At 51.5% G+C, this 27,556-nt stretch overlaps 1 protein-coding gene across 2 annotated transcripts in view; it reads left to right on the top strand.

Annotated features, from left to right (window-relative positions):
* Window positions 1-27,556, top strand: part of Sorcs2 (sortilin related VPS10 domain containing receptor 2) — a 383,758-nt gene that overhangs the window by 305,434 nt on the left and 50,768 nt on the right. For both annotated transcript variants that reach the window (XM_005365937.3, XM_026788658.1), the window contains exons 4-7: window positions 14,951-15,115; window positions 21,283-21,356; window positions 24,206-24,270; window positions 27,382-27,500. In XM_005365937.3, coding sequence (XP_005365994.1) covers window positions 14,951-15,115; window positions 21,283-21,356; window positions 24,206-24,270; window positions 27,382-27,500 — 423 coding nt within the window. The remainder of the gene's footprint in view (window positions 1-14,950; window positions 15,116-21,282; window positions 21,357-24,205; window positions 24,271-27,381; window positions 27,501-27,556) is intronic.

The following is a 27,556-nucleotide window of genomic DNA, read 5'->3' as shown; positions in this document are numbered from 1 at the left end:
CCTACCTATCACAGCTACCTATAGTTGCCCTCCCTCTGCCCCCGTGTGCCCGTGTGTGTGTGTGTGTGTGTGTGTGTGTGTGTGTGTGTGTGTGTACATGCACTAGGGCAATCATGATGAATTTGGAAGTGTAGAACATGTTTTTCCTGACATGTGAAGCTCTTTTGCTGAACAAAATCTTACAGAGAAGCACAAAGAATAGATCAAAAGCAGGCAGTGCAGCTGTGACAAGGCTTGGGGCTAGAAACACTGTCACCTGTCACCTGCTCAGCCATACTCACAGAGCTGGGCGCCCTCGGGGAAGAGTGTTAAGCTCTCTGGAAAATGGGGATCATGAGGCTCTGCATCTTGGGAGGGACCAAGAGTGGACATGTGACGTGGCTGGACATCTAGTGACAGTGAATTACACCTGTCACCTTGTCTTCAGGGTGTCAGTGTGGCTGCTACACCTGCGTTTCACACACTGTCACATCTCCCCAGTGTCCCAGCAATTCTATGAGTTATAATCAGCATGATTGGGATTAATTTAATGGCATTCTGGTAAAGAGTACTACGTCCTGCCCTGAAGCCCAGCCCTTCTTCCCTGGGTCCTCCAGAGGGAGAGATGCCCAGAGAAGCCTTAATTAGGGAAAGACTGGCATTTCCTTGCCAAGCTGTAATACCTGCCCCCTGCCCTTCTCCAACCCCAGTCTGAAGCTCAGGAGATAGAAGAGACAAAGAGAGGTTGTCCAGTGCTTTCTTGCTTTCCAAGGCTTGGGTTGAGGCTCCCAGGGCCACTGAACTGATTCCAGGCCACGTGGACTCACATAGCTAGAGGTCAGCTCAGGTGTGCTGCCTGCACAGCTCTTTCTCTGCTGGGATGGTCCTGGTAAGGAGAGAAACGTCCAGGCAGAGGTGGGAGGCGTCCCATCACCAGGAGCATTCAAGCGAAGCTCAGAGATACAGGTGATGATTTCCCATCATAAATCCCTCATGGTCCAGCTTGCCCTCAGCCAGCTCCATCTCTGCAACACAGCCAGGGCCGAGCTTCAGGTGTCATTGAGTTTTAGAGGAGGTTGGAACCATCTTACCTTATCTGATTTGCATCCAAACCCAGCCTTGCCCTCTGTTTTATGCCTGTGGAAGAGGCCATGACCAGGCCACCACTGGGAGGACTCTGGGTACAGAACAACATGCACCCTTCCTCTCAGGACACACCACCTTTTTGGACAGATCTCTGGTCTTGTAGTCTCCCTGCAGTGTCTGTGGGCCCTTGGAAAATCTCCTTCAGAGCCCTCTCTTGAGAATGATGTCACCATTCCTTTCCCAACAAAAAGACAAGAAGGAACTGGCGAAACACATGGCCACCACCACTGCCATGTTCAAGGACTACATGATAACATTAGAAGCACGCCTTTCTGTGACTACCAGTACCTCAGTTCCATAACCACTAGTAATCAGAGCTACCAGCATCCCATATTGCCAGTTATTAATCCCCCACCACTGCTTATCAATATACAGACACCAATATACCACTACTAACTAATGCCTTAAGACATCAATAGCCTACCACCAATATTCAGTTGACTCAAAAACACCACACCCTGCCACTGACCATGGGGCTGCAAGACAACACATCCCACCACTGACAAGGCTCAGACACCACACCCTGCCACTGACTCAGAACACCCGTGATGAGGCTTGGACATAGTGACGTATACAGAACGTCAGCAGGACCTTCCATCCTCACCGTGTTTGAGTTTTTTGTGGTACTGCACTGTCTGATCCAACTGGCCTGTGGCATTGTTCTTTCTGGTCTGTATCCCATCTCTGCACCGTCTCTCTCCCTCCCTCCGTGCCTGTGCCATGGAGAAGACACAAGACACACATGTGGCTTGGTGCTTCCCTGTCACATGGCTGCAGCTCAGGCCTGCCTCTCCCATCCTCTCCACAGCTCCCGAGGCCTTGGCCTCCTCCAACACCATGGCCTCCTCATCACCTTGCTGCAAGATGGGTCTCCTGACCCATCCGCTCTCCTTTATGTTTCATTAAAACTCTTCCTGACAGGGGCTGGAGAGATGGCTCAGCAGTTAAGGGCATTGCCTGCTCTTCCAAAGGTCCTGAGTTCAATTCCCAGCAACCACATGGCGGCTCACAACCATCTGTAATGAAGTCTGGTGCCTTCATCTTCTGTCCTGCAGGCATACATGCAAACAGAGTATTGTATACATAATTAAAAAAACTCTTCCTGACAGTGTGGGGCCTCCCAACCCCCCTTTGTTAAGGGCCTGAGTCCTCCTTTGAGTTCACATTGCTTGTTTCTAACTGTCTGCCATTGCCTGTCTGCCAGTCTGCCTTGTGAAGCCAAGGATCTTGGTAGCACTCACTCTCTAGTTCAGCTAAGGTTGGACAGAAAGGACTGGAGGGCACCTCGTGTGTGTCCTTTCTCATCTCTGTAGGTGGGTGTCAGAGTGACTACCTTGCTTACTTCCAGGCTCCACATTGCCAGACACTGTGTGGCTGGGAGAGAAGCTGCTGTCTCTGGGACCTGGGCATTGCTGTCTTGAGATACTTGAAATTATTGGTTTTTAAGAAGGAAAAGTTTGTGTGACTCCCAGAGGTTCATGCCCCACTGGCTTTGCTGCTGCAAACCTGTTCTGACTGGATATACCATAGTAGGAGCTTATGGCAAAAGTAGCTTATTGACCCCATGGTGGCCAGGAAGCAAAGAGAGAAAAATGTAGAGGGAGGTCACACCCCCCACGAGCCTCCCCTCAGGTTCCACCACTTCTACACAGGGTGGGGGCCAAGCCTCCATCACACGGGCCTTAGAGAGATCCCTATCTAAACGCCTGCAAGGACTGGCTCACTTCAGTGGAGCACCGTTTAAAAGACGCAGAAAGCATTCTGTCTACCCCTGGCACACAGTGGATGAAAACGAGGATGTGTGTGATTGTCCTGGGTGTGGTTGAAGAGAAGGTGTTATTGTAGATATGAGGGAGAACACAGCTGGAGACATCTGGAAGAGCCAAGACTGAACATGGTCGGCAGAATGGACCAAGCCATAAGAAGGGAGAGAGGGAGAGAGAAAGAGAAGAGAGAGGGGAAAGAGAGGGGACCAGGAGCCAAGAGTAGAGGGTCATGAGAGAACCCAAGGGCAGAACCAGGACAGCACATGGCCAAAGTATATGAGTTGTATAGGAGTCAGAAGTTGGGAGAGGGAAGTGAAGCTCACTTCCCTGGAGAGGTTTGGGGGAGCAGGAGGGGCAAGAAGTCCCTAAGAGGAGCCAGGACGCTGGAACAGATACTTGCTGTGCAGAGAGAAACTGGCAGCCAGATCTGATATGTAAGCAGGCACCTCAGTTAGCCATTTGTTCCCAGGTTCTTGGGACCAATACACAGTAAGCGTTAATCCAAGCCGGATAATTTGTCACCTGTGTTGTCCACTCTGAATAATCAGTGTGTCACCGCCATGTCACTCAAGGTATCAGCTATGGCTGGAGACTGGGGTTTCCTGTGTAAGGTTTTTCTCCTGCCATACAGGAAGCTGCCACTGTAAGGGTCAAAGAAGAAGAGACAGTGAGGGCCAAAGAGGGAGCTGCACTGTGGGCCATTCAGCTCTATCCTCACTGGGTTCTCTGAGCAGACGACCAACGGTTCCTAAGTGAACACGCAGGGCAGGGCAGGGCAAATGGCTCTGAGGTCACCATCACCCACCCCCAGGGACAATGACCAGAACGGTCGAGCTGAGGAAGTGCTTTAGCCACCTGGACTAGTGGTGGCAATGGCATCCTAGCCTCTGGTTGTGAATGTTTGACTAGAAAGCCTTAGGGACCACTACCCAGGCGCAGTCAGCTCTGCAAAGCCGGAATACTAACGGTGCTGCCATGCGTTCCCTCGCCTTCCGTTGTTCAATTAGGGCAGATGAATGAACAAATTGTTCACTGATCTAATCTTACAGAGTTAGCACAACTGTCCTGATAAAAGACAATCTCGCAAAACACAGTCACTCCTGAGAATTCACCATCCTCCGCACTCTGCCCAGGCGAATGAGCTTCTTTGCATTGTCGGCGAGATGCCTTCAGACAGGCAAACAAATGCAATTAAGCCACATTCCCTCCAGGGCCGCAATGCCCAGCCCCTCAGAGAGCAGAGGTCTCAACAATGGCCCCGCCTCGAGTTTCATGTTATTGACAAGATTACCCATAAATCAAGGTTGTAGAACGTGAGGGTGAGTTGCTTTTATGTCTCCTGAAATACATCTTCCATCTTTGATGACTATCGATCAGGTGCCAGGTTTCAAGGCAGACCCTGGTCAAGGGGAAAGTAGGCCCCTCCTCTCAGTTTACAAGTGTGCCCAGGGACGGTTCTTGGCATTTCAGCAATTGTCAAGTCAGTAATTAAAGCTGAACCAGCCCTTAACTGGCAATCACATCTGTGATGGTGTTTGAGTGGCTGTTTAACTAAATCAGCGCTGGGTGCTGCTCACCAGCACAAGCGTTCACACAGAGGCAGGATAGCAAGACAGCAAGCAGAGCCACCCACGCATCAACATGGGAGCTTATGGTTGTGTGGCCCTGGGTAAGTCACTTCCCCTCCAGGCTCCTGCTCCTCTGTCTGGAAGAGAGACGAGGGCATCTCCCACCCAGGCTGCTCTGAAAGACTACCATTTGTATTGATGAATACATCCTGTCCAGAAGATGGGGTTGAGGGGGTTGTGCTCTTTGGTCACCATGGTGATCCCCACACTCCATATAGCCCTAATGTAGATAAATAACAGGAATCCTATGTATGGTGCCTCCACAACCCCAGCACCCTGCATCCTGTCAATCACTACCTCTGGGCCCAGTTCTCCCCCTCCCTTCCTTCATAAGCTCTGAAGTAACTGTTATGCCCAGATCACAGAGTCCCCCAAAGACCAACAAGGAGTCTGAATCCGTATGCAAAGGCAAAGAGTCTTTGTTCAAACTTGTGCTTTGACCCTTTGTGTGTCTGACACAATGGTACAAGTTCAGAGGGTCTCGAGCTCAGTTGGGGGTGGGCTTTTTTTTTATCATAGTAGAGGTTGGGATGAAGGATTTCTAAGGTTCATGACCACTGATTGGCTGACATTTGTCTAGGTGTGTCTTGGTGAAAGGGGATGGGTGTGTGCTGGGCTAAGGGACATCTGGGGATCCTATCTACAATGATTGGAACATTAGGTCTTTTCCCCTTGGATGCTGATTGGTTCATTCCTTGGTGGTGCCTGGGTGGTCTCAGCTTGTAGTCTTTCCTGGAGTCAGGTGTTGCATTTGGGTTAACCGAAACTCCGGCCTACTTTCTGGCTGGTCTCTATCGAGACTATCATGGCAACAATGTTGCCAAGCTGCCCTCCTACAGTAACCTCTCTCTAGGTTTGGTGGTGAAGGAGATCTTACCCGTACTCTCAGGCACTTCATCCCCAGTTGGTGGCATAGCTTAAGAAGGCTTAGGGGGTGGGAGTTGTTGAAGGAAGTATCTCACTGGAGGTGGGCCTTGAGAGTTTAAAGAGTTCATTTTCTCTGCTCCATGCTTGTGGTTCAGGCTGTGAGTCCTCAGCTTCCTGCTCCTGTAGCCAGGCCTTCACTCTGTCATCATGGACTCTAACCCTCGGGAACCATGAGCCCACATAAGCTCTTTCTTCTCAGAATTGCCTTAGTCATGATACTTATTCTAGCAACAGAGAAGTCACTGCTCTGTCAGGTAAGGGCAGTTGAGGCGCCCAGCTGAGAACCAATTGTGTTCCTGCTTGGAGATGGACAGGCAGTACCAGCTATCCACTCTTGCTGTAGCCTGCTAGCTCCTGGTGGATTTGTTTGTTCCTTCCTTCCTGGGAGTGGTGGGCATATGTATGCCACAGAGCACATATAGGGGTCTCAGGGCAAGTTGGTAGGTTCTTTCCCCCCACCGTAGTCCCAGGGATTGAACTCAGGTCATCGGGTTTGTGCACCAAGTGCTTTCATGCCCTGAGCCCTCTCAACTCGCAGCACTCCTGGTAAATTTCTAAGGCAGTACAGCAGTTCCCAGCTGGGGGTCCAGGGCACTCTGATCCTGTCCTGATGTATTCTGCACAATGGGAGCTCAGATCTCTTGGGAATCATGCTGTGACCAGGTGTCATCTGCATCCCGCCCCAGCAGATATTTCCATTCTGTCACCTTGATGCAGGAACGAATTCTCTAGCTCACAGCAAGCTCACACTGCTGGAAGATTGTCGTGAGGCAGCCAAGTCCTGGATCTTGTAGGTCAAAGATGAGAAGTCAAAGACATGAGCACCAAAGACAGGATTCTGTACAGAGAATGGTCTGCATGGAGTGTGCATTGTTCAGTAAGCAGGGAGGGAGTGGACCAGATCCTGGTATTTGACTGGCAGAATAGTTCTAGATCTATCCATCATAAGGCTTTAATCAGAAACTACAGCAAGTATGGGAAAGGAGTTTAATATTGGGCTCCCAAGGCTTCCCTAAATGGTAGATAGGATGGAGGAGTGAAGGTCATGGGCTGAGGTGAAGGTCACATATTAAGATAACTGGCCCAGACTGGAGGGAAGGTCACAGACCTGAGTAAAAGAAGACTGGAAACTGCTGTCCATTGTCTCAGCTGTCCTCTCGTCCTGTGCTGGTCCTGGGAAGGATGCTGGTGTTCTGGTGGAAGCTCTACCCCAGTCCCCAGCATCCATATACCCAAAGAGTCTGGAATGTTCTGATAGAAGTTCCACCTCATCCCCCTCCCTCATCTCTTTCTCCCCAATCCCCACCTCATCTCAGAAAGCCCACCAAACAGAGCTCCTCTCCGGAGATGCCTCAAGACCATCCCCACAGGGTATTTAAACTGCTCCCCATAAAACAGACACATGGGTTTTTGGTCTCTTTTCTCCATCTTCTGGGGGCATTATCTGGGAGCTTTTACCCATTAAACCTGGCCTTTTTCTAATTTGGTTTGATGTGGTCTGATTTGGATTGCTGCGTTGGCCAGGAGGCTTATCAGGGCGCAGAAACTTTTCTGGGAGCACGAGCAAAGCCCTGGGCCAGCCCAGAGAATCTGTGGAAGACCAGTGAACCTGCTCTCAACCTGTCTGCTCTCATGTGAAGACTGCTCAGTCTAGCATGTCATGAAGGTGGGGGGATGGGCTGGCAATCAGGCCAGTTCTTTTCCATGGCACACTATCTCATTTCAAAGCAGTCAAGAGAGCACACTCCAAATGACCTTCCCTGGAGTAAGCCAAGCCACATCTGGCTCCCGGCCCCATGGGTGGGCATGCCGTCCCCAAATGCCTGCCTCCAGGCCAGCTTCCTGCCAGGCTCGCCTTGAGGATCTCTCCCTCCCCTGGACATGTCCCAAGAACCCTGGGGGCTCAGACTGACCCCTGGTCATCTTCCTAAACCAGCCATCCTGTCTCCTATCCACATACATGTGAATGATACAGCCATACACATCTGCCCATGCCAGCAGGTCAGAGACTTCTATGTGACGCATGTCACTCAGTCCCTACCAAAGCCTCTGAATCCCAACTAAAAGGCATCTTTAGCAGCCATCCATCCTCTCCAGCATGCTGCCTTTGTCTCAAGTCTCATTTAGCTAACCCACCTGGCTCCACAGGTCCCATCCTCTTGTTTACCCAAGGCCACATCTCAGGCAAACTTTCTCTCAGGGGTTACCAAATAGACCACTTCTGCCACTCTAGAGATCCCTCCTGTGTGTACCAGTGCTCCCCCCCCCCATTTGCAAGTCTTGGGGAACGAGAAAGGTCTGGGCTGGAGAATTCTTATTTCTCATGACTCACTCGGTCCCAGATGAGATTCTAGCAGGTTCTAATTTCAGATCTGGGGGTGGGTGCCTCGATGTTTGTCTCCACTGTCTGCATCTCCAGCCGTCAAAACCAAGTTTCCTGAGTTCCCAGCTGGCTCCAGCTGGCTGGCCAGGAACAGGTTGGCAAGTGGAGGGGGGGGGGTGCTCAGTAGACAGGTGACACCAAGTCTTGAGCTTGGGCTGGAGGCCCCACCCCCAACACATATACACAATCACACATACACACGTAATGGAAAGAGAAGGTCTGTGGGACTGCCAGGCAGGGCTCTGGCAAGCAAAGATGACGTATACTTTCTTTGTTTTCTGTAAGCCCCACATTAGTGACTGCAATCCGATGTGTGCCACTGGGGCAGGCTGGCTGTTAGCGCTACCTTTTGGAAGAGACGGGCTGAAAGTTTCATGGCAGGAAGTGGGCCAGGGAGGTGACATCTAGCATCTTGTGGTCAGAGAAACCGCAAGAAGCCTCCAAGGGAAATGGTCAAAGGGATGCATCAAACCAGGAGGCACAAATTGGTGTCTAGTGGACCCCAGCAGATAGGAAGGAGAGCTGACTGAAGCTGGAGCCCAGAAGAAGGCATGTTGACCCATAAGCAGCCGGGATTCCTGATATGGCCAAGGCAGAGATCTAGCACAGATGCCACCCAACCCACCCCCACTTCTGCCAGGAGCTCCCCGAGCCCTTCCTGCGTGGCTGACATTCTATAGAAGCCATCTGCCTGCTGCAGCAGGGGAGCAGGGTGGGGTCACACATGGTCAATGCTCCAGAACATGGAGACCCTCTCTCTGTCTCTGCAGGCCTTAGGGACAGAGGTATTTTTGGAGGAGAGGGTCACCACAATAGGGACTCAGGCCATGTGTGTGCACTGACCTGGAGTGGGGGAGGTCCATGGAGCCTTCATGCAGTCAGAAATCCATCCCTAACATTTTGGTGACTGGTAGAGTTCTGGGAGTTATCTCTGGCCCTTGGGCTAGGGAGAGGGGCCTTTGAAGGATCTTCTGTTGTATCAAGCTCCCTGGTGCTTGTTAGTTGCCTTCCAGACAGAAGCAACCATGTCCTAGGCCTTGGGCGGTTCAGAGGAACATCAAGGGAGGGGAGTTGGTGCAGTCACACTAGCGGTGAGCTCCATACACCAGGCCCTCAGCCTCTCTGGCCTCAGCATCTCCTCTGAGAAGTGAGGGCAATCGCAGTTCGTTGGCAGGAATGCTGAGTGCTCTCAGTGCCCCCATATACCTGTCCCTGTCCCACGCCCCTGCCCCTGTGCTGGGCCCTGCAGCTTACTACTCTTTCCGGAGGTTCAGGCTTTAATTTGCCTAGCCATCAGTCAAAGGAACATGTCAGATATTTCAACAGCATGATTGAACATGTTGCCTCTGATTTCAGGAAACCCAGCCTCACGGCCCCCAGGACCTAGCTCAGGTACCATATGTGTCCCCCAGAATAGAAAGCGGTAAAAATACACCGTTGAAAATAGTCTGCCTCTCAATTTGGAAGTGCAATCTGCCTGCGAGCTACTAATTGATTTGCTTTTTGCCCCAGTATTCCCGTCCTTGTCAGCACCCCACCCCCACTCTTTCCTGGCTCACTCTCCCAGCCCAAAGGCAGAAAATAGACCCTGGTGAGATTATTGGGCCCTTGGTACCTCTCACCCCAGGGTCACCTAGACAGAGCCCTGGGCCCACCTGAGGGGGTGGTGGCCCCTGCCCAGTGCTCTTACTCAGTAATGAAGTCCCAGCACCTACTTGGTGTCGGTTGAGGTGTCTGGGCTGGGATGTGGCTACAGCAGATGGACCCAGCTCTGCCACGCTGTATGGGGGCTTCCCTAGAGAGAGCACAAGGAGTCACAAGGTTAGTGGTGCAGGCAATTCGGGTGAGGGTCAGGGAACCTCACTGACTCTGTACCAGGGAGGGTCTCCAGAAGAGGCAGTCTCTGGAGAGAGCCTTGGTGGACAGGAAGCTATTTAACAAGCAGATATTGGGGCACAGGCTGACAGGTGTGGGTCCACCTGCAGATAGGGCTCCATTACCTGGGAGTTTGCGCTCAAGAACTGTTGAAGCTTTGGTTAGTTCCTATGTGGTCTTGAATCATGGTAGAAATTCAAGGTCAGCATCTCAATCATCAGTACCAGAGTTGGGGCATCTCCATCCTCTTGGGTATGTATCTGTGCAGGGAGCAGCACATGCCCAGAAAGGCAAGGTGCCTATCATCTCAGCCCACTGAAGAAATACAGAACTAGGGTGATTGACTGATACAGGAGCCTGGGATGGGGATGGGAGGTGGGCCAGGGACTTTGGTGCCCGTCAAATCTACCCATTCAAGGCCCACCTGTGTGCACCTCCTCAGAGAAGGTCCCCTGGCTCATAGTTCATTAGCCATAGAAGAATGAATGAATGAATGAGCCTTTACTAATGTGTGCTACCAGGAGCTGTGAGGAGGAAGAAGTGTATGAGACTTTCTGGCTGTTGGCCTCTAGGCTACTTGAATATTCATGCAGATATTCTCCCAAAGAGAAAAACAAACACAGGATCCTATGGGAGTCCAAGTGGAGGTGGGGCTAGCCTTCCTCTCATCCTTGCATGCATTATATCCCCTATCCCAGGATGGAACAATTGCCAACCCACCCACACCTGTGCTGGTGGTCACTAAAGGTACAACACAGGAGTTGCTCAGAGCACGCAATCCAAACAGGAGGCCCGTGACAAGCAATTGCAACATCAGAATACATCACGGGAAAGAGCCTTAATGAGGGGCATATGGGTTCTGGGAAGAAGATTGGCCAAACCAGGGGTGCACCCACCCAGAGTCTGGGGTGGAGAAAGGATGTTAAGTAGGTGTTTGGTGAGCCCAACACAGGGCGTCTAGGTGGCTTGTGTCAGTTTTCCTCTTGTCCAGGTGTCTACACATAGTTTGAATTATCTTTGGAAGGACAAAAGGATGTGTCAGAGGGACACAGGGAGGAGCTGAAAGTTCCTGAGAGCTCCAGCTGGATGCTCTGAGAAAAACAGTTTATGAATTACAATGCGAAGTGTAAAATAAATATTCATGAGCCCCCGGCGATATAACTGAATGATTAAGTAAATAGCAGGGGAGGCGCGGCCAGTTCTAGTGCAAAATTCCAGTCACTTCATAGCTGTTTCACCCTCGGAGGCAAGACGCCATCCCACTCCAAAGAGGACAGACAAGCAAGCCACAGCAAAGGAGCCTGGCAGAGGCCACCTGCCAGCAGGGCACAGGCACCACAGGGTGTCCTGGTGACCGTGCCTCCCTCTGTGATCTTGGGCAGTGGTGTTTCTTGGGAGATCACAGGCGAATATGGAAAACACACTAGCTGAGGCTCCCTGGAGGGACCCCATCAGGAACCAGTCTGCAGGCCTCCCCACAGCCACATAATCGAAGCAGGCAAAGCTAAAAATGTCCCCAACGGGATCCAAGAAGATCTGACCAACTAATCACACAGTGTCTGATATGAGGTCCTGGAACAGAACCAGGTAGTCCCGCAACATCTGAGCCCAGTGTGGTGTTTAGATACTACTAATCAGCAGACCTCTGTGCCCTTATTGTGACAGTGGGCACATCTTCCACCTGGAACCATTACAAATAAGTTTATTTAAGTAAAATCTGGAATCCTAAGTCTCCACTTTAAACTGACCTCTGCTCTGTGGCCTTTGGTTTTCTCTGCTGTCACTCATTCCTGCTTGCAGCCACATCACTTGCCAATGCAGAGTGCCACGTGCTTCCTATAACCCAGTCACTGTAACGAAGGGCGCAGAATCCATCACCCGCCCTGTATCCATTCTCAGTGCCCCTCTGCAGCCCTTCCCTGAGGTACCCTGCTCCTCTGCATGCGCAGGCTCATCTCTTTGCTCTGCTACGGAGAGTCTCTCCCATGCCTTCCTGAACAAAGATAGTGGGCTTTATGCTGGAAGAGACTAATTAATGTTCCCAGGGAGCTCGTTAAGATTCCTTGGAAAGAAGACACGATGGGATTATCATCGGCTCACTTAGAGCGGAGCAAGTGCTCTGTGCAGCCCACTGATCCTCATGGGTTCTTCATTGTTTTCTCCAGAGAAGCTTGACCTCTGAAAGGCCATCGCGGCAGCATCCAGACAGAGGCTGGTCTCTGCCCTGCACCCTCCTGGAGCTGTGTGTTGCTCAACTATGCTGGTTCCCAGCCAGGCCCAGCAGAGGGTCTTTCCCACCATAGTGCCCCACAGAGCGTGTCACTGCCATCACCGCAGGGATTACAGAGCCAATGGCTCTGGCACCCCTTGTCTGGATGCTGTGTGATAGGGTCACTTTCCCAGCTTACCCAGACCTCCTGACCCTAAGGTCTGGCTTGTAAGGAGCTCTCCAATTGCCCCTTTCAACTCTGAAGCCCTCCTGTGACCCACAGTGTGACAACAGGATCTTGGCTACCTTTCTGGGCTACGCCATGAAGTAGAGGGGAGTCCCAAGAAGCCCAAAGGAGAAGGTATCCATGGGCACTCTGCAGCATAAAAAGTTTAAAAGGTGGTGGGTAGGTGGCCTTCAGTGCACAGGGGGTGCCTCACACCAAGGTTCCCCGAGGGTCTTGGACACCACAAAACTGGGTACTATGGTGACTTCCTCTTGGGAGGCTTTGATGAGGCAGAACACAGTGTGGAACCAGAGACCACCACAGTCATGGAGTTTCATTAGCTAGTTTCAGAGCCACACAGGACTTGAGGTGCTCCTCCAGCCTGTGGGTCTCCTGTCACCTCAGATGCAGCACAGAGGGGTATGGTGTGCACATCAAAGGGACGTGGCATTCCCCACAAGACCAAGCTGCCAGCCTCCCAAATGGCCCACTCCAGTGAGCCCCTCAGGCACCTGCCTCCAGCAGAACAAAATTCATGTTGTGGAACTGTAAGACAGATGTGATGTCCCCCACCGCATCACCCTGGGTAGAGCTTCTGCCACAGCTAAGGATGTATGTGACAGGGCTGAGTACGGACTGTTCTCTCAGGGTGAAGGCAGGGCATCCAAGGGAGGGTGTGCTGGATTCCACTCTAGGAGGTTCAGGGGACCATTGCTCTCTGCCTCTTCTAACACCATGTGTCCAGCAGCCCCATGTCCACATCTCTGTGCCCTTGTCTCCTCTTATGGGGACACTGCCGGTGGACTTACTCTAAGTCTAGAATGGCTTTCTCTTGAGGTCCTGCACTTGTCACCAGTGACCATGCTTCCAAGTAAAGTCCTTGTTGTGACTGCTACGTCAGGAAGATGGACGGACGTTTGTATCCTTCACGTAGAACATGCTGACTAGTATTCAATTCACAGGCCACCGCAAATCTATTGGCCGCAATTGCCAACTAGTGCCGAATCCCTTGATAGCTGGTCAAGGTAAAAACTGACTCTTTATTATAATTTTTGTTGTTATTGTTGTTGTTTTTGGTTTTTAGAGATAGGGTTTCTCTGTAGCTTTGGAGCCTGTCCTGGAACTCACTCTGTATACTAGGCTGACCTTGAACTCACAGATATCCACCTGCCTCCGCCTCCCAAGTGCTAGGATTAAAGGCACGCGCCACAACCGCCCAGCTGCCAATCTTAATCACCAATATAAACTCTCGGATCACAGTCATATAGCACACAGATGTATGTGCACGCATGTGCACACGTTTTTGTCCTCATTTCTTTTTGGTCATGTTGAGAAGAGAGACCCTCAACTGAGTGGGAAATCTTCTCTACCAATGGTTGGTGTGAGAGAGCTCAGCCCACTGTGAGTGGTGCCAACTCTGTGCGAGTGATCCTGGGTGCTATAAGAAAGCAGGCTGAACAAACCAGTGAGCAGCCCTCCTCCAAGGCCCCTGCTGCAGCTCCTGCCTCCTGGTCCCTGCTGTGTTTGAGTTCCTGCCCTGACTTCCCTCAGTGTTGGAGCAACCGGAGGGTTGTGAGCTGAAACAAACCCTTCCCGTCCCAAGTTGCTTTTGATCATGGTATTTAACACAGCGATAGAAACCGTCACTGAAACAGTAGGCTACAGCATGGTGACAGAGGACCCAAGAGGCCGCAGCTGAGTTCAAGGAGTTTGTGAGATCTAGCTGGAGGCAAGCAGACAGCCGACGGGGGTGAAAGGGGACCCGCTGTGCGAACAAGATAATGAAGCATGCTGGGAGCTGTGTTGCCAAGTCAGCCACGGGCTCAGAGCTGAGTTGAGCTTCCGTGCCAATCACACTTCAGGAAAAAGGTTCAGAACAACACAAACTGTGAAACGGAGGGCAGGACCAGATCCAGAGGATGAACAGATGTCAGGTCATATGGCGAACAAGCAGGCAGAGGGGGACGGCAGTCGAAGTAGACCGTATCAACCACGGGAACCGAGTTAAGCCGATGCCTCCAAGACACTTGGGAGTTCTCGGCTTTATGCTCCTGATGCTCACATGAGTCAGAGGACAAGTCACCATCATGGTGTCAGGTGACCTCTTCTTTCCAGAGTCCAGGTAAGGGTGTTTCACCCTTTCCTCGGTCTGCTGTATCTGATAAATCCCTGGCCTGTTTGTCCTGGTGTGATTTAATATGTCCATTTACTCTGGGGGAGGGGGCAGTTTACTTTGATAAGTCTCAAGGGTGACCCCTGTCTGCTTTTAGGAATAGGTCTTTTCGCTGGGCAGGTCGTCTTGTTTACATGCCCAGTCATCTCCCTCTGTGTTTGTGCTCAACATGGGGCCAAATGCTGCTGGTAAAATGGACCCTCTGCAGGCCAAGAAGAGATCCAAACCCACTGTTGACACAACACGGAAGGTCTTAGAGCAGGACATGCTCTCAACACTCGCTCTCCCAGGGCTGAGTGTGTGGAGACATCTTTTCGGGGGACACTAGTCAGTCGGATGTGGTGATCTTGCAGTAGCCTTCCCACCCCGTCAGCCCCTCACCCCACCTTTGAGTTCTAGGTTACCCCATCTAGCTCATCATTCTCTTCTTCAGGCAGATACCTCCACTCCCATCACCCACTTCCCACATACCCACAGCTGTCTCCTGTATGGCAGACACCTTGAACTTCAAAATTCCAGGTCAAGCCTCAGCTCTGCCATGGGGCCTGCTAGGGTCTCCATGAAAGAGAGGGGGGCAGTAAGGGAGAACAGCCCTCTTAGCAGTGACCCCGATTTCAGCCTCACATTCTGTGTTTCAGATCATCCTGGTGAGCTCGTCCCTTGGTGACCGGGAGCAGAGCCTCTTCCTCAGCACCGATGAAGGCACCACCTTCCAGAAGTATCCCGTTCCCTTCCTCGTGGAGACCCTCCTCTTCCACCCAAAGGAGGAGGACAAGGTTCTTGCCTACACCAAGGACAGCAAGGTAAGAGGACATGGGATGTGAGGTCGCACGACCCAACCAGACAAATATCAGGACAGAAGCCGCTTTCCTATCAGGGCACTCAGAACCCCCAGCCAGCGAGGCAGAGCCTTGCTTGACCTGGGAGGCGCGAACCTCAATGTTGCCCTTATTGACACATATGTGGCCATCTATCAGCACGGGGAGTCTCACATCGATGGTGTGTGTTACAGTAAATGGAGGTGGCCGTGACCCTTGGCACACAGAGGCCTGTGAGCTGGATACGGAGATCCTAAAGGGTGCTGGGCTCTCTGCCTCCCCTCCATTGCCTCAGGCTAGTAGATGCTCAGGTGTGTATGGGGGGGGCTACTACATGGTAGCCATGGTGGCCAGTAACCACAGATCTGGGGGTTTAAATGACAGAAATCTGTTTTTCCACATACCTAGAGGCCAGAAGTGTAAAATTAGTACTCTGAGCTGAATTTATGTGTCTCTGAGATTCTAGGGAGAGCTGGTGGTCACCATGTGCCTTGTTTTTTGTTTGTTTGTTTCTTTGTTTTGCTTCTTTGAGACAGGGTTTCTCTGTGTAGCTTTGGAGCCTGTCCTGGAACTAGCTCTTGTAGACAAGGCTGGCCTCAAACTCATAAAGATCTGTCTGCCTCTGCCTCCAAAGTGTTGGGATTAAAGGCATGTGCCACCGCCACCCGGCATGCTTGGGTTAAAGTGGCATTGCTGTATCTTCCAGGACAGCCTGGTGAAGTCTCTGTCCATCCTTAGAATGTCCCCTGCAGGCATTTGTGAACATCGTTGGTATACCTATGTCCATGACTACATATCTGAACCCTCCCCAAGTCCCTGTCTTTCATGAAAACAGAGGCCAACTCCACCCCAGGCCCACCAGATAATCCCCATACCCTAAAAACACTTCTGGAAAGCCATTTTGGGCCATATGAGGGCATGGTCACCACAAGTTCTAAGGATCAGAATATACCTGTATTGGAATGGAAGGATAGCCTGCCACCATACCATATAGCAGCCAAAGGAATGGTCCCAGGAAGGGTATCTGGCCATGGTGACAGTTATGCAGTGCCTGCCACTGTGGATATCAGGGAGAGCAGCAGGAAGAAGAACCACAGCCCCTCCCTGCCTGGTAGCCAAGCTCTTCTCCTGCCTCTGTACCCAGCCAGAGGCCAGAACAGCAGCCAGTGGAAACTAATACTCAGCAGCCTCTGGGAGACAGACAGATGTGATGGCCAGCATAAATCCATTATTGGATCCATCCATGGATGGGTGGATGAGTGGATGGATGGATGGATGGATGGATGGATGGATGGATGGATGGATGGATAGATGGCAGTTGGTTGGATTAATGAACATATGTAACTGAAGTACAACAGCATGGTCCCAACTTCCATGTTTTTCCTGGTCCTGTGTCTCTTCCTTGGTGCTAACACGCAGTTATATGTTTCTGAAGTGTTTGATCACAGTCTCCAGATCACACAAACTAGGGCTGAGCTCTGGGAAGGTAGCCATGTTAGATCTATATTTCACCATTTTAATCTTAAGTGTTTGCTGAAAATATATGCTGGGTTGATAGATTATGAATGTGCATAGGAAAGGATAGATGGATGGGGGATTGGTGGTTGGGTGGAAAGGTGGATGATTGGGATGGATATCGGAAAGGGTGGATGGATGGGAAGATGGGTGGGTGGATGAGCAAGGGAATGGATGGATGGGTAGGTGGATGGATCGCTGGATGCATGCATGGATGGATCCATCCATGGTAGCATTTGGTTAGATGAATGAACTTGTGGGTCAGTGATAAATTCCTACTAACAGGGATCAGTCGGGTAAGAGCCCCAAGTGGAGAAAGGTGGTGGCCAAGCCCAGCTTTCCCCAGAGCCCAGCCTCCTTGGCAAGGCCTAACACATATTGTCTCCCGTCCCTGGTCTGTGGCTGCCTGTCTGTTCCTATCCCTTTCCCTCAGGGCTGCACACCATTCTGGGTATTAATAGTGCTACTTAGCCTTCCATGTAATTAGACCAAAGCGCAGCTACGGCGAGTTATTTTCCTGAAGAAATTGACTGTGTTGCAATTGCTCTTTAATTTATGGTGCCCTGAAAAATTAATGGAGCTGAAACCTTGGTTATTTTCCTTGGCTCTTTCTGTGATGACAAGGAAAGAAAGGAGAGGAAAAAGGTTTAATTGCTGTTATAAAAGGAATGAGAGATTTGGGGAAATTAGAAAGTAATGGCCATCTTGAGTTTGGGGGGTGGGGGGACTTGGTGGTATGTCAGTTCTCTCTGATGCTCAAGAAGCTGAGTGTGTAGTATACTCGTGCCAACTCTGACTCTACAAACCTGCTGTTAGTCAGGCATCTGGATACCGTGTTAAGAGGTGGGCATCGCAAAGGCCCTGGCTCGGAGCAGTGCACTGGGAATTGGTCCTAGGTCTTCAGGTAGCTGGGATTCTGCCAGGTCTTTCTGGAATCCTCTGGATGTGGTTTCTGACTACTAGGGTGCAGGTTCTGTATGACTCTTATCTGGAGAGCATGCTGTTCTCACCACATGAGCGGAACAGAACACAGTTTCAGCTTTGAACAGACAGAGTCCTGCAACAAGTCCAGGATTAAGTTTTTCACTGCCTGACTTTTCCCTTGCTCTGCCATTCCCCCGCCTTTCCCCCTTCTCCTCTCCTACCTCTGTCCTCTTCCCGGGTGTCTGCCCTTGCTCTGACAAAGGCTCTGTCTCACTTGGGGTTTCCTTTCTCACTATCATAATTGGGACACAATCTAAGGCCTTACTGCAGTCTGGCCAAGCTTCCTGGCTAACACCCAATATATATTCCTTCCAAGTCTTAGGATGCTCCCAAGGCTTTAGGACCAGGAGGCCCTCCTTCCCAGCTCTCTGGGGACTACTCATCACCCAGAGCCTCATCTCCCTGGGCGTGAGCTGTGGACCTGCTCACTGGCAGAGCTGTGGTTAATAGCTTGTAAGATAAGGTCAGATTCACGTTGTTTGTTTTGCTTTGCTTTCCCTTACTTTTTTCCCTCTTCCAGTCAAGAACATGTTCTGAGTCTGGGGAAATGGCTCAGTCTGCAAAGTGCTTTCTGTACAAGCATGGCGACCTGAGTTCAGATCCCCAGCAGCTATGTAAAAGCAGAGTGGACATTTGCCTCTGCACCCCAGAGTTTTTAAGCATGCCCTCTGGAACACACTGGATAGCAGAAGTACCCCCAAAAAGGAAGGAAAATGCCTCATCTTGCTTTGGCTTTCTTAACCCTGTGAGTTCATTCCTCCTCCAACCCAGCAGTCTAGCTGCAAGGGAGTCAGTGCAATGGCAGGCATTGCGTCCCCACCTCTGAAGACAACAAGGCATTCTGAGGAATAAGGGATGAAAACTGAGGATCTTTAACAGTGATGTCCTCGCAGCCCAGGGCAGAGCTGCTGCCACACTGGCCTCATATGAAAGACACTGATGTGCACCCCTAGGATACACCTTCCCTGATGTCATCTTCTCCTTGCCTTGGCTGCACTTTCTCACCTTCTCAGGGCAGCAATGCTGTAAATGCACATTCCACCACTCTCCTGAGATATACCTTCTGGAACTGACTTTAGCTACAGGAACTAGGGTGTCCCTCCAATGTTTGTTATTGTTTATTTTCAACGTTTATCTTTTATTAAGCAGAAGTATTCTGTTTCTGTAGCAATTGATGGCAGATAGTAAAATAACTGCCCCCCTTGAGAATGAACTAGAAAGGCTCCATAAAACTCTGGGATGAGCATCATAAACACAAGCACATTGGTGGTGATAACAATGATAATGCCACTCATTTATGTGGAAACTTTGTCACCAGGCCCCTAAATACTTGTATTTTTGACTGACTGCCTGTGGCTGTGAGCAATACTCTACCAATTTTCAGATGGATCTACTGAGTCATGAGATGGAAAGGGGCTGCTCCCAGTCAGTCAGATGATGACCCAGAGAGAGGACCATAGAGGACCAGCCATCCTTCCTAGGGACACTGCTTCACCACTGACATAGTACTGTGAACTCGGGTCTGTGAGGTGGGAATTGCTGCTCTGTGTGAATGCTGTGTTACACAGATCGATGTACTTACCTCTCTCAGCCTTGGTTTTCTCATATTGTAAAGATAGAAAAACTGTTAATCTAATGGTTGTGTTGGTGAGTGTGTATGTGCATGAGGGTGTGTGTCGTCTGTGTGGGCTTGAGTTGTGTCTGTGTGGGCTTTCAGTGAGACAGTGTTTGATATAGATCGCAGCTACAGTGAGTTGTCGAGCCTTAGGCCATGCCATGCCAGGCTCCAGGGGCTTCACAGGGTACAAGAGGACCTTGCCTGGCCTTCAGTCATCCTAGAGAAGAAAACTCCCTTTTTTAAAGTCCTTTTACAAGTGGAAGGCAATGCTTTCTTATCATGTGAAACAGAACAGGTGTCCTAGCATAATGTCCAGCTACCTGCTAAGCTGTTTGGCATCCAGCCATGCTTTTGTGTCTAGCTTGCACTCTCTCAGTTTCTGTTCAAAAGGCAGAGGTGAGCATTCCCATAGAGAACACTCAGCCCACCAAGCCAGAAATACTTAATCTCTTGCCCTTTCTAGCTAGCCCTTGCCCCACGGCCAAATGTGCTCATTCATTCAGAAAACTCACTGGCGTACCTGGAAGACAAGGATGCATTTGGCAGTGGTGCAGAAGGTGAGCAAGGCGAGTGAGTGCCCCAGGCAACCAAGGCTACAGGGAGATGGGGAAAGGAGTGGAAGGAGGTGAGCCTGAAGCTGGGGCTCTAAACCCCGGCCCAATTCCCAGTGCACTGTTCGGAGCTGAGGGGCTTCCACTGTGCATTGTCCAGATGCTACTACTTTGTGAGGTGACTGAGACATCCCACCACACCTCTTTAAGGCAGGAATGTGGAGGAGTTTTTAAAACAGGAAACTGAAACTTAGAAGAGCCTGGAGCACAGGCATGATCCTGCAGCTGTGGATGAAGGGCTCTGACAGAAACAGTGCCTGGAACCACAGGCTCCCCTTCAGAATGTCACTGCCAAGGGTGATGTTTGGTGGGTGAAGAAACCAAGCACCACACAGGCATGGGGAAAAGAGCCACAGGCAGGAATTCCCTTCCTATCCAACCTCCCTCGTCAGCTAAAAGTAACAGATAATACCACATGGCTCTGAACCTAGTTCAAATGGAGACAGGTTTCCACATGCAGAATTACGTGGGACTAAAGGGGCTGCCAGTGTCCGCATGTTTTCAGGAACAGAGGAAGGGCACAGTTATGAGACACCCACAAAACCCATGAAATAATGCAAGTGAAAGGTGCCCTGGGGACAGTGGTGACGGACTTGCTACATCCATGCCTACTCTCTCAATATGTGAAGACTTGTCATGAATACCATTCAATAAAGACATGAGATTGCAGGGCCAGGGACATAGGAGAATGAGGGAGGTGTATGTTGGGGTTCACCATGTCTCTCATGTAGCAAATGCATGCCTGGGTTTTATGTTCTACAGCTGGGCACCTAAGCTGGCCAGCTTTCAAGTGGGACTGACTGGGGAGAGAAAGCCAGTCTGTCTCCATCAGGTCCTTCCCACTGCCCCATCCTAACAGGCAGAGGACCTGGCCCGCAGGAAGTCAATGTCACGCTGCTCAAAACTTCCCCCTGACCCTGCCTGAGAGAATTAAGTCACAGCCCACACTGGCTATGCCCTGTCACCCTCAACCAATAGCCTCTTACTCGGCTGCCTGCAGACAGCAGCGCTCCTTGTCCAATAGGGTCACCAAGGTCTGTGCAGCAGTGTCCCACGGAGGGAGTTGTACTCAGGGAAATCCTGAGAAGAGCTAGAAGAGGAAAAGAAGAGGCAGGGTCCCACAGAAATGTTCCAGACTGCGTGTGCCAACCCAGGCTGGAAAGGTAGAGGGAACCCACCCTGGGGACCCTTGGGTGTTTGCTGTTTGTCCAGCTGCTGTTAGACACCCCACGAATTCACCTACCAGCCAGCCTGAGTGAGAAGACCTCCATGTGGATCCCCTCTATAGTTTCAGCCCTTGGTGGTTGGCCTGCAACTCTGTGCCTGCAGGACAAGGGTGACATCCCTTGGGGAAGCCTTGCAGCAGATCACTGTCACTCAGACCTCCCTGCCAAAGCTCTGTCTCTCTTTTGTCTGCCCTACAGCTGTATGTGTCGTCTGACCTGGGGAAGAAGTGGACACTTCTACAGGAACGGGTGACCAAGGATCATGTGTTCTGGTGAGATCCCTTTCCATGGGAGTTTAAGACCCCAGGGGAACTCTAGCCTCCTCTGGGTGCTCCTGGGGCTGTCCAGGGCTAACCATTATTTAGGCCTTGTTCCCCAGTGGCTTTGAGATGTTTAGACCCTACCTTGTCCTCTGTATCCACCTACTTGGAAGAGGTAAAACACGGGGACCCTGGCACAGTACAGCTCGAGGTAGCTCAACGCTCTTGGCTGCCCTGCGCTCAATTCCTCACCAACTCAACCCCATCTGCTCCTGAGAGGTGCCCTCGCATGCTCCAGGGATGCCCAGGCCCTGTCTGCCTAGGCTCCCTCTCCTGCCCCACTAATTCCATGGGACTCACTCCTCTGGCCCACGATATCACAATGTTCAACCCTGCCAGGAGCCAAAGACCCAGAAGCCTCTGAGGGATGAAGCAGGGGAGAGGGTGAATGAAGGTGGAATGGGCCTCAGGTCTCAGACAAAAACTATGTGGTGCTGGCTCCCCATTTGCATGACCTTCTGGGAGCCCTTTCAGGGACTTGGGCAGCATTCCAGCCCCCCCTCCTCCAGTCAGGCCACTCTGAAGCTCAGGAAGCATATGCTGGCTGTTCAAGCAAGACCATAGAGAATAGGTACCTGCATAGGGTCCCAGGCAGTTAAGAAGGGGCAGGAAACTAGGGCCCAGAGTCCACACCGTACCCAGCTGTGACCATAATTCCCATTCTATACGTACACCTACCTTCATGGGCTTTGTCTTGCATGCACACACATGTACATACATACATGTACTTCCATTTCCTTTCTGTCTTAGTGCAAATGGACACAAAACTTTGTACTGGCCTCCCAGCCAGGCCAGAGTCCTGTCTCCAATAGGGATGCATGGTGAAAATGGCTTCTAGCCACCCTCTTGTGACTCCATGCTGTCCTCACAAGGATTCAGTTCCCATGTACTGGAAGTTGGTTCTAAACGCTGGGTTCTGGCATCTGTAACCTCTGCTCCTGGGAGGAAGTGATGGTTGTCCCTCTGCAGCAGCCCACTGTAGTAACAGAGGTCTGCTGTCAGTCACAGGTCCAATCCTCTGTCAGGAGCAGAAACCGCCTGTGGAGTCAGTCCCAGGATGTGGGGACTAAGGTCAGGAAAGGTGATTTCTGACCTCCGTGGGCATGAAGACCCAAGGGAGACTGTAGCATTGCCCCCTGTCCTAAGCCAGGCTGAGGAGTGTCCCAGCCTGGCTCATGGAAACTCTCTGGCTTGAAAAACCAGCCCTGGGATGCAGGAAGAATGGGCTAGCATTCAAACTACTATTATCTTAGTCAAGCCAGACTGGCTCTGCCCACAAGCTTCTCCTGTGACATGGGGCTGTGCCTGATGTGTGGGAGAAACATAGGATGCTTGGCGGTGAAGCTGGTTGGATCCCTTCTGGAATGTGGTGGCAGACAAGGAACGGCCCCTGTTTTGCAGAACAGATAATGCTGTTTTGACAGCTTTATCCTTGGATTGACAGCAGAAAGCACCAGGACTCCTGCTCTGTCACAGGCCTGAGTCATTAGCAGTGTTGAAGCTGCACAGCACACTGGCTCCTTAAGGAGACCCTGAGGAGGGCGCAGCAAGGTGCCTGTGCTGGGGCTCTTGCCTCCCGTCAGTGGTCAGCAGCCTTGGAGTAAAAACCACAGAAGCAGACACCAGCTGATGCCTTGTTATGTGTGAGTGAATGAATGGGTGGGTGAGTGAATGCATGGGTGAACGAGGGCAAATGTGGACTAAGACGTAAGTGGGTGGATAAGTATTTAAATGGCTGTCCCCTGCTCCCAAGACCGGCCAGTGTATGCAGCTATTACCTGGGTCCCCAATGCCTCTGCCCCAGGAAGAGAAATTCCTGCCCATGTGTATATGTTGCCCTTCTCCTTCTCTCTTCTTCCCCCATCCCCTCCTCTCCTTTTCCCTCTCTTTTCTCTTGCCCTCCTGTACAAATGAGCTCATCCGGAGATCTGAAAGAGGGGATGGTGCTGCCGGGGAAAGGTCCCAGCCTGAGCTTCCTGACTCTTAGTCCTCATGTCTTATTGATGTCTGTCCCTAAGGTCTGGGATGGTGCTGCCAGAGTCGGGGGTCCCACTGGCTCCTGGAGGTGCTGTGGGACTTCTCTGGATGTCCTGTGGCTGCCTTTCTCAGGATTGGCACAGGCTTTTCAATAGTGTCCTAGGACATGGACCTTAGGAGCAGGGACACATGGGCTCTGAGAGGAGCATGACTTCTGGGTCAGACAGACCTGGTGTGAGCCTTGGGCCACCCTAGCCAGTGCCTTGGGCAAGTCACACAGTCCCCGGCCTGTGAGATGCAAGACTCAACCATGACTTAGGGGAGTCTGGTGTGGGTTAGCAGGGGTGTTATGAAGGAACACTGTTCTCATAGCGTCTCTGCCAACACTGAGGGGTTGGGATAAACATGGAAGGGGTTTTTCCCAGCATCCCATGTGATGGACTGGTAAAGAAGAGGCAGCCGCTCAGATCTGGGTCCTAGTTGGAATCCCAGTGAACCTGTTAGGGTTCTGTGACCGTGGCATGTCTCTATGTACCCCTAAGTTTTCCTCTGTGCAGATTTAGGCCAGAGGTCCCAGCCTGTGCCTCAGTTTGCGGGGAGACCCTGGGGGAGGAGGTGAATCTTACAAACAGTTCCTTGAACAAGCAGGTGCCAGCTTCACCAAGCTTTATCCAGTTTCATCCAGGCTCCTGTTGGAGCTTCTACGTCTAGTGGGGAGGGCTATGTCTTCTTAGACCAAGGGAGGACATATGGTCAGTGGAACCCCAAGAGAAGGGCTTTAGCCACCCTTTTTCTGATGTTACCCTCAGCCAATTCTTTTCCAGGGCTGTGTCTGGGGTGGACGCCGACCCCAATCTGGTCCACATGGAAGCACAGGACCTCAGTGGAGGTAAGTGGGAGGTGGGCACTCGCAGGTGTCCCTGAGCGTCCATGTCCAAGGGCACTGCTCAGCCTGGCCCTTGTTCACTGGCACATTCTCACTGGGCAGCCCTGTGGATCGACCTCACTATTTTCTGATGTGTCATTATGAGAAGCACGCTTCTTTCCCGCTGGGGATGAATTGAAGCGGAGGAGCCCTGCTCTGTGGAAAGTCTATTAAAAGGGCAATTTGTTCTGGCTCCCGAGCATTGAGTGTTTCCTACTGCATGGCCTCACTCAGCCTGGCTGAAAGCTGAGTTGGCTCAGGGTCTCTGTTGCTCCCCTCCCACAGGCAGGGCTGGGGTGACCCAGCCTGTAGCTTCCTGTCTCTTACAGCCCTCACACTGAGCAATCCACCCACTTGTGTATGCGTGTTAGCCTCTTGTGTTGTGAAGGCAGCAGAGGTCATTGTCCTTCCTGGTAGTCCTATGCAGTTCCCAGGCACCAACCAGGGAGAGCCCTGCGGGTCCTGGGTAGTTAAATTTGTTCCTCCTGCCTGTAAAGAAGGAAGGAGGAAAGGAAGTGGTTTGACACACGTGTAGTGGCAAACACTGGGGCCACACGCGTTAGTTGTCTGTGCAGGCAGCTGCTGCCAGATGATGACATGTACCACTTAGAAGTTGTCAGTCGGGGCTCCATACCTCCAAGGGTGGGACCACATGTTACTGCAGCTACTGTTTTGGTAAGCAGGGAACAAAGCCCAGAGAGGAAGCCGTTGGGATGGCAGGTCTTAGGACACACAGCTCAGACAGGGCTGTACAGAGGTGACTCCCGCAGGCTCCTCATGACAACAGGCCTGGCTGAGGGTCAGGAGGTGCTGTGTCCCAGGGGGGAAGATTAGCTGAGTCCTGGATTGGGACTGTTCAGTTCTTCATGTAGCCTCCATCCTAGAGGAAACAGAGCCTGTGTGCAGAGCCTGAATTCTTCATCAAGGGCCCCTGGATCAACCTGGCACATGAGTGGGACCCTCACCAGCTCCTGAAGACCTCACACCCACCAGCCCCTACCTAGAGCCCTGCTGGAGCTGTCTTCAGAGTCTGACCATTCAAAAGTACATTCAGAGTCCCAAGGTCCAAGCTCCTAACCGGTGTCTCCATTATTCGCTAGCCAGCCAGGCCTTCCAGAGGACCCTGCTCCAAACTCACCACACTCCTGTTAGCTGGCCGGCACTGCCTGCCCCCCTTTATCCGTCACAGGGATTTTCTCATCACCCCCAGACCACCTTTCTGCCAGTCACTCCCCAGGACCCCACAGCACGCTAACACCCAGCTTTCCTGTGCGTTCTCCTGGCCTGAGAGCTCCTTGAGGCTGAGTGCCGACTGACTCTCCTCAGTGTCTCCAGCATAGCTATGAAATGAAGCCAGACACCCTGAGTACACCCCTGTGTGGGCATTCTGCCTGTGGGATGGGCAGAATGATGCTCACGGCCCTCGCCACCGAGTAGGGGCCTCATCCATATATCTGCCTCTCTCCAGAGCAGCAGTTGTCACTGCTCCCAAGAGCCAGTCCTCCATGACAGTCACTCACTGCTTAGAACCTTTCTCCAGGCGGTTTCCTCATGAATAGTGCATGAATGAGAGGGAGAGTAAGTGAATGAATGAATCAGTGAGAGGATGAATGACTGAAGAGTAAGTAAGAGTCTATGGATGGATGAATAGATGGATGGATGGATGGATGGATGGATGGATGGATGGATGGATGGATGGATGGATGGACAGACTGACAGATGGATGGATGAGTGGGTGGGTGGGTGCATGGATGGATGGATAGATGGATGGATGGATGGATGGATGGATGGATGGATGGATGGATGAATGAATATGTGAGTGAAGAGTGAGTGAGCAGATGAATGACTGAAGAGTGAGAGTATATGAATGGACGGACGGATAGACGGATGGACAGACAGTTGGGTGGATGGATGGGTGGATGGATGGATGGATAGATGGATAGATGGATAGATGCGTGGATGCATGGACGGACAGACAGACAGACTAACAGATGGATGGATGCATGGATGGACGGATGGATAAATGCATGGATGGATGGATGGATGGATGGATGGATGGATGGATGGATGGATGAATGAATATGTGAGTGAAGAGTGAGTGAGCAGATGAATGACTGAAGAGTGAGAGTATATGAATGGACGGACGGATAGACGGATGGACAGACAGTCGGGTGGATGGATGGATGGATGGATGGATGGATGGATGGATGGATGGATAGATAGATAGATGGATAGATGGATAGATGCATGGATGTATGGACGGACAGACAGACAGACTAACAGATGGATGGATGGATGGATGGATGGATGCATGGATGGATGCATGGATGGATGCATGGATGGACAGATGGATAAATGCATGGATGGATGGATGGATGGATGGATGGATGGATGGATGGATGGATGGATAGGTGAGTGAAGAGTGAGTGAGCAGATGATTGATTGAAGAGTGAGAGTATATGGACGGATGGATGGACGGATAGATGACAGATGGATGGACGGATGGAAGGACGGATGATGGATGGATGATGGATAGATGAACAGATGGATGGATGGACGGACAGATGGATGAATATGTGAGTGAAGAATGACTGAGCATGAGCAAACAACCCAGGGCTCACATGAGCAGAATGTCCTCAATGTGTCTGTTTCCACTGGCCCCAGAAACACCTCTCAGGTTGGAGACAGTAACTTCCTCACAGAACCCAAGTGCTGTACCAGAGCTTGTGAGGGTAGATAGGAACTTTAGGGGAAAGAGGGCCAAGAACCACCTACTTTTCCCCAGGTTTGTGAGAGGGTGGGACATGGCTGCGGGGCCTACTGAGGTTCCTGAACTGTTTGGTTGACCCTTCCTGTGGGTAATGTCTCTCTGGGAGCTAAAGAGATCTTGAGTGGCCCCTGGCCCCGCTGGGCAGGCGGGCATCCTGGCACGCGAGGCCCTTTAAAGAGTGAAGCTCCAGACCAAGTCAAGTTGTTGGCATTACAAAGCAGTCGGAGCCCCGGAGGCCTCGCTGCTCCCGTGTCTCCGCTGCCCTCAGTGGGGTCTGCATGTCCTGGCTGCTCTGTCTCCTGCAGGCTGTCGGTATTTAACCTGCCTGGTCCACAACTGCTCCGCTCAGCCCCCCACAGCACCCTTCGCTGGCCCCATAGACCGTGGCTCCCTGACTGTGCAAGATGAGTACATCTTTCTGAAGGTGAGTGCTCCCTGACTGTGCAGGATGAGTACATCTTTCTGAAGGTGAGTGCTCCC

This window comes from Microtus ochrogaster, unplaced genomic scaffold (genome assembly GCF_000317375.1).
Source record: "Microtus ochrogaster isolate Prairie Vole_2 unplaced genomic scaffold, MicOch1.0 UNK5, whole genome shotgun sequence".
In the NCBI taxonomy this organism is placed as follows: domain Eukaryota; kingdom Metazoa; phylum Chordata; class Mammalia; order Rodentia; family Cricetidae; genus Microtus; species Microtus ochrogaster.
The sequence above is the reverse complement of the archived record's forward strand: the minus strand, read 5'-3'. Positions and strand labels throughout refer to the sequence as shown.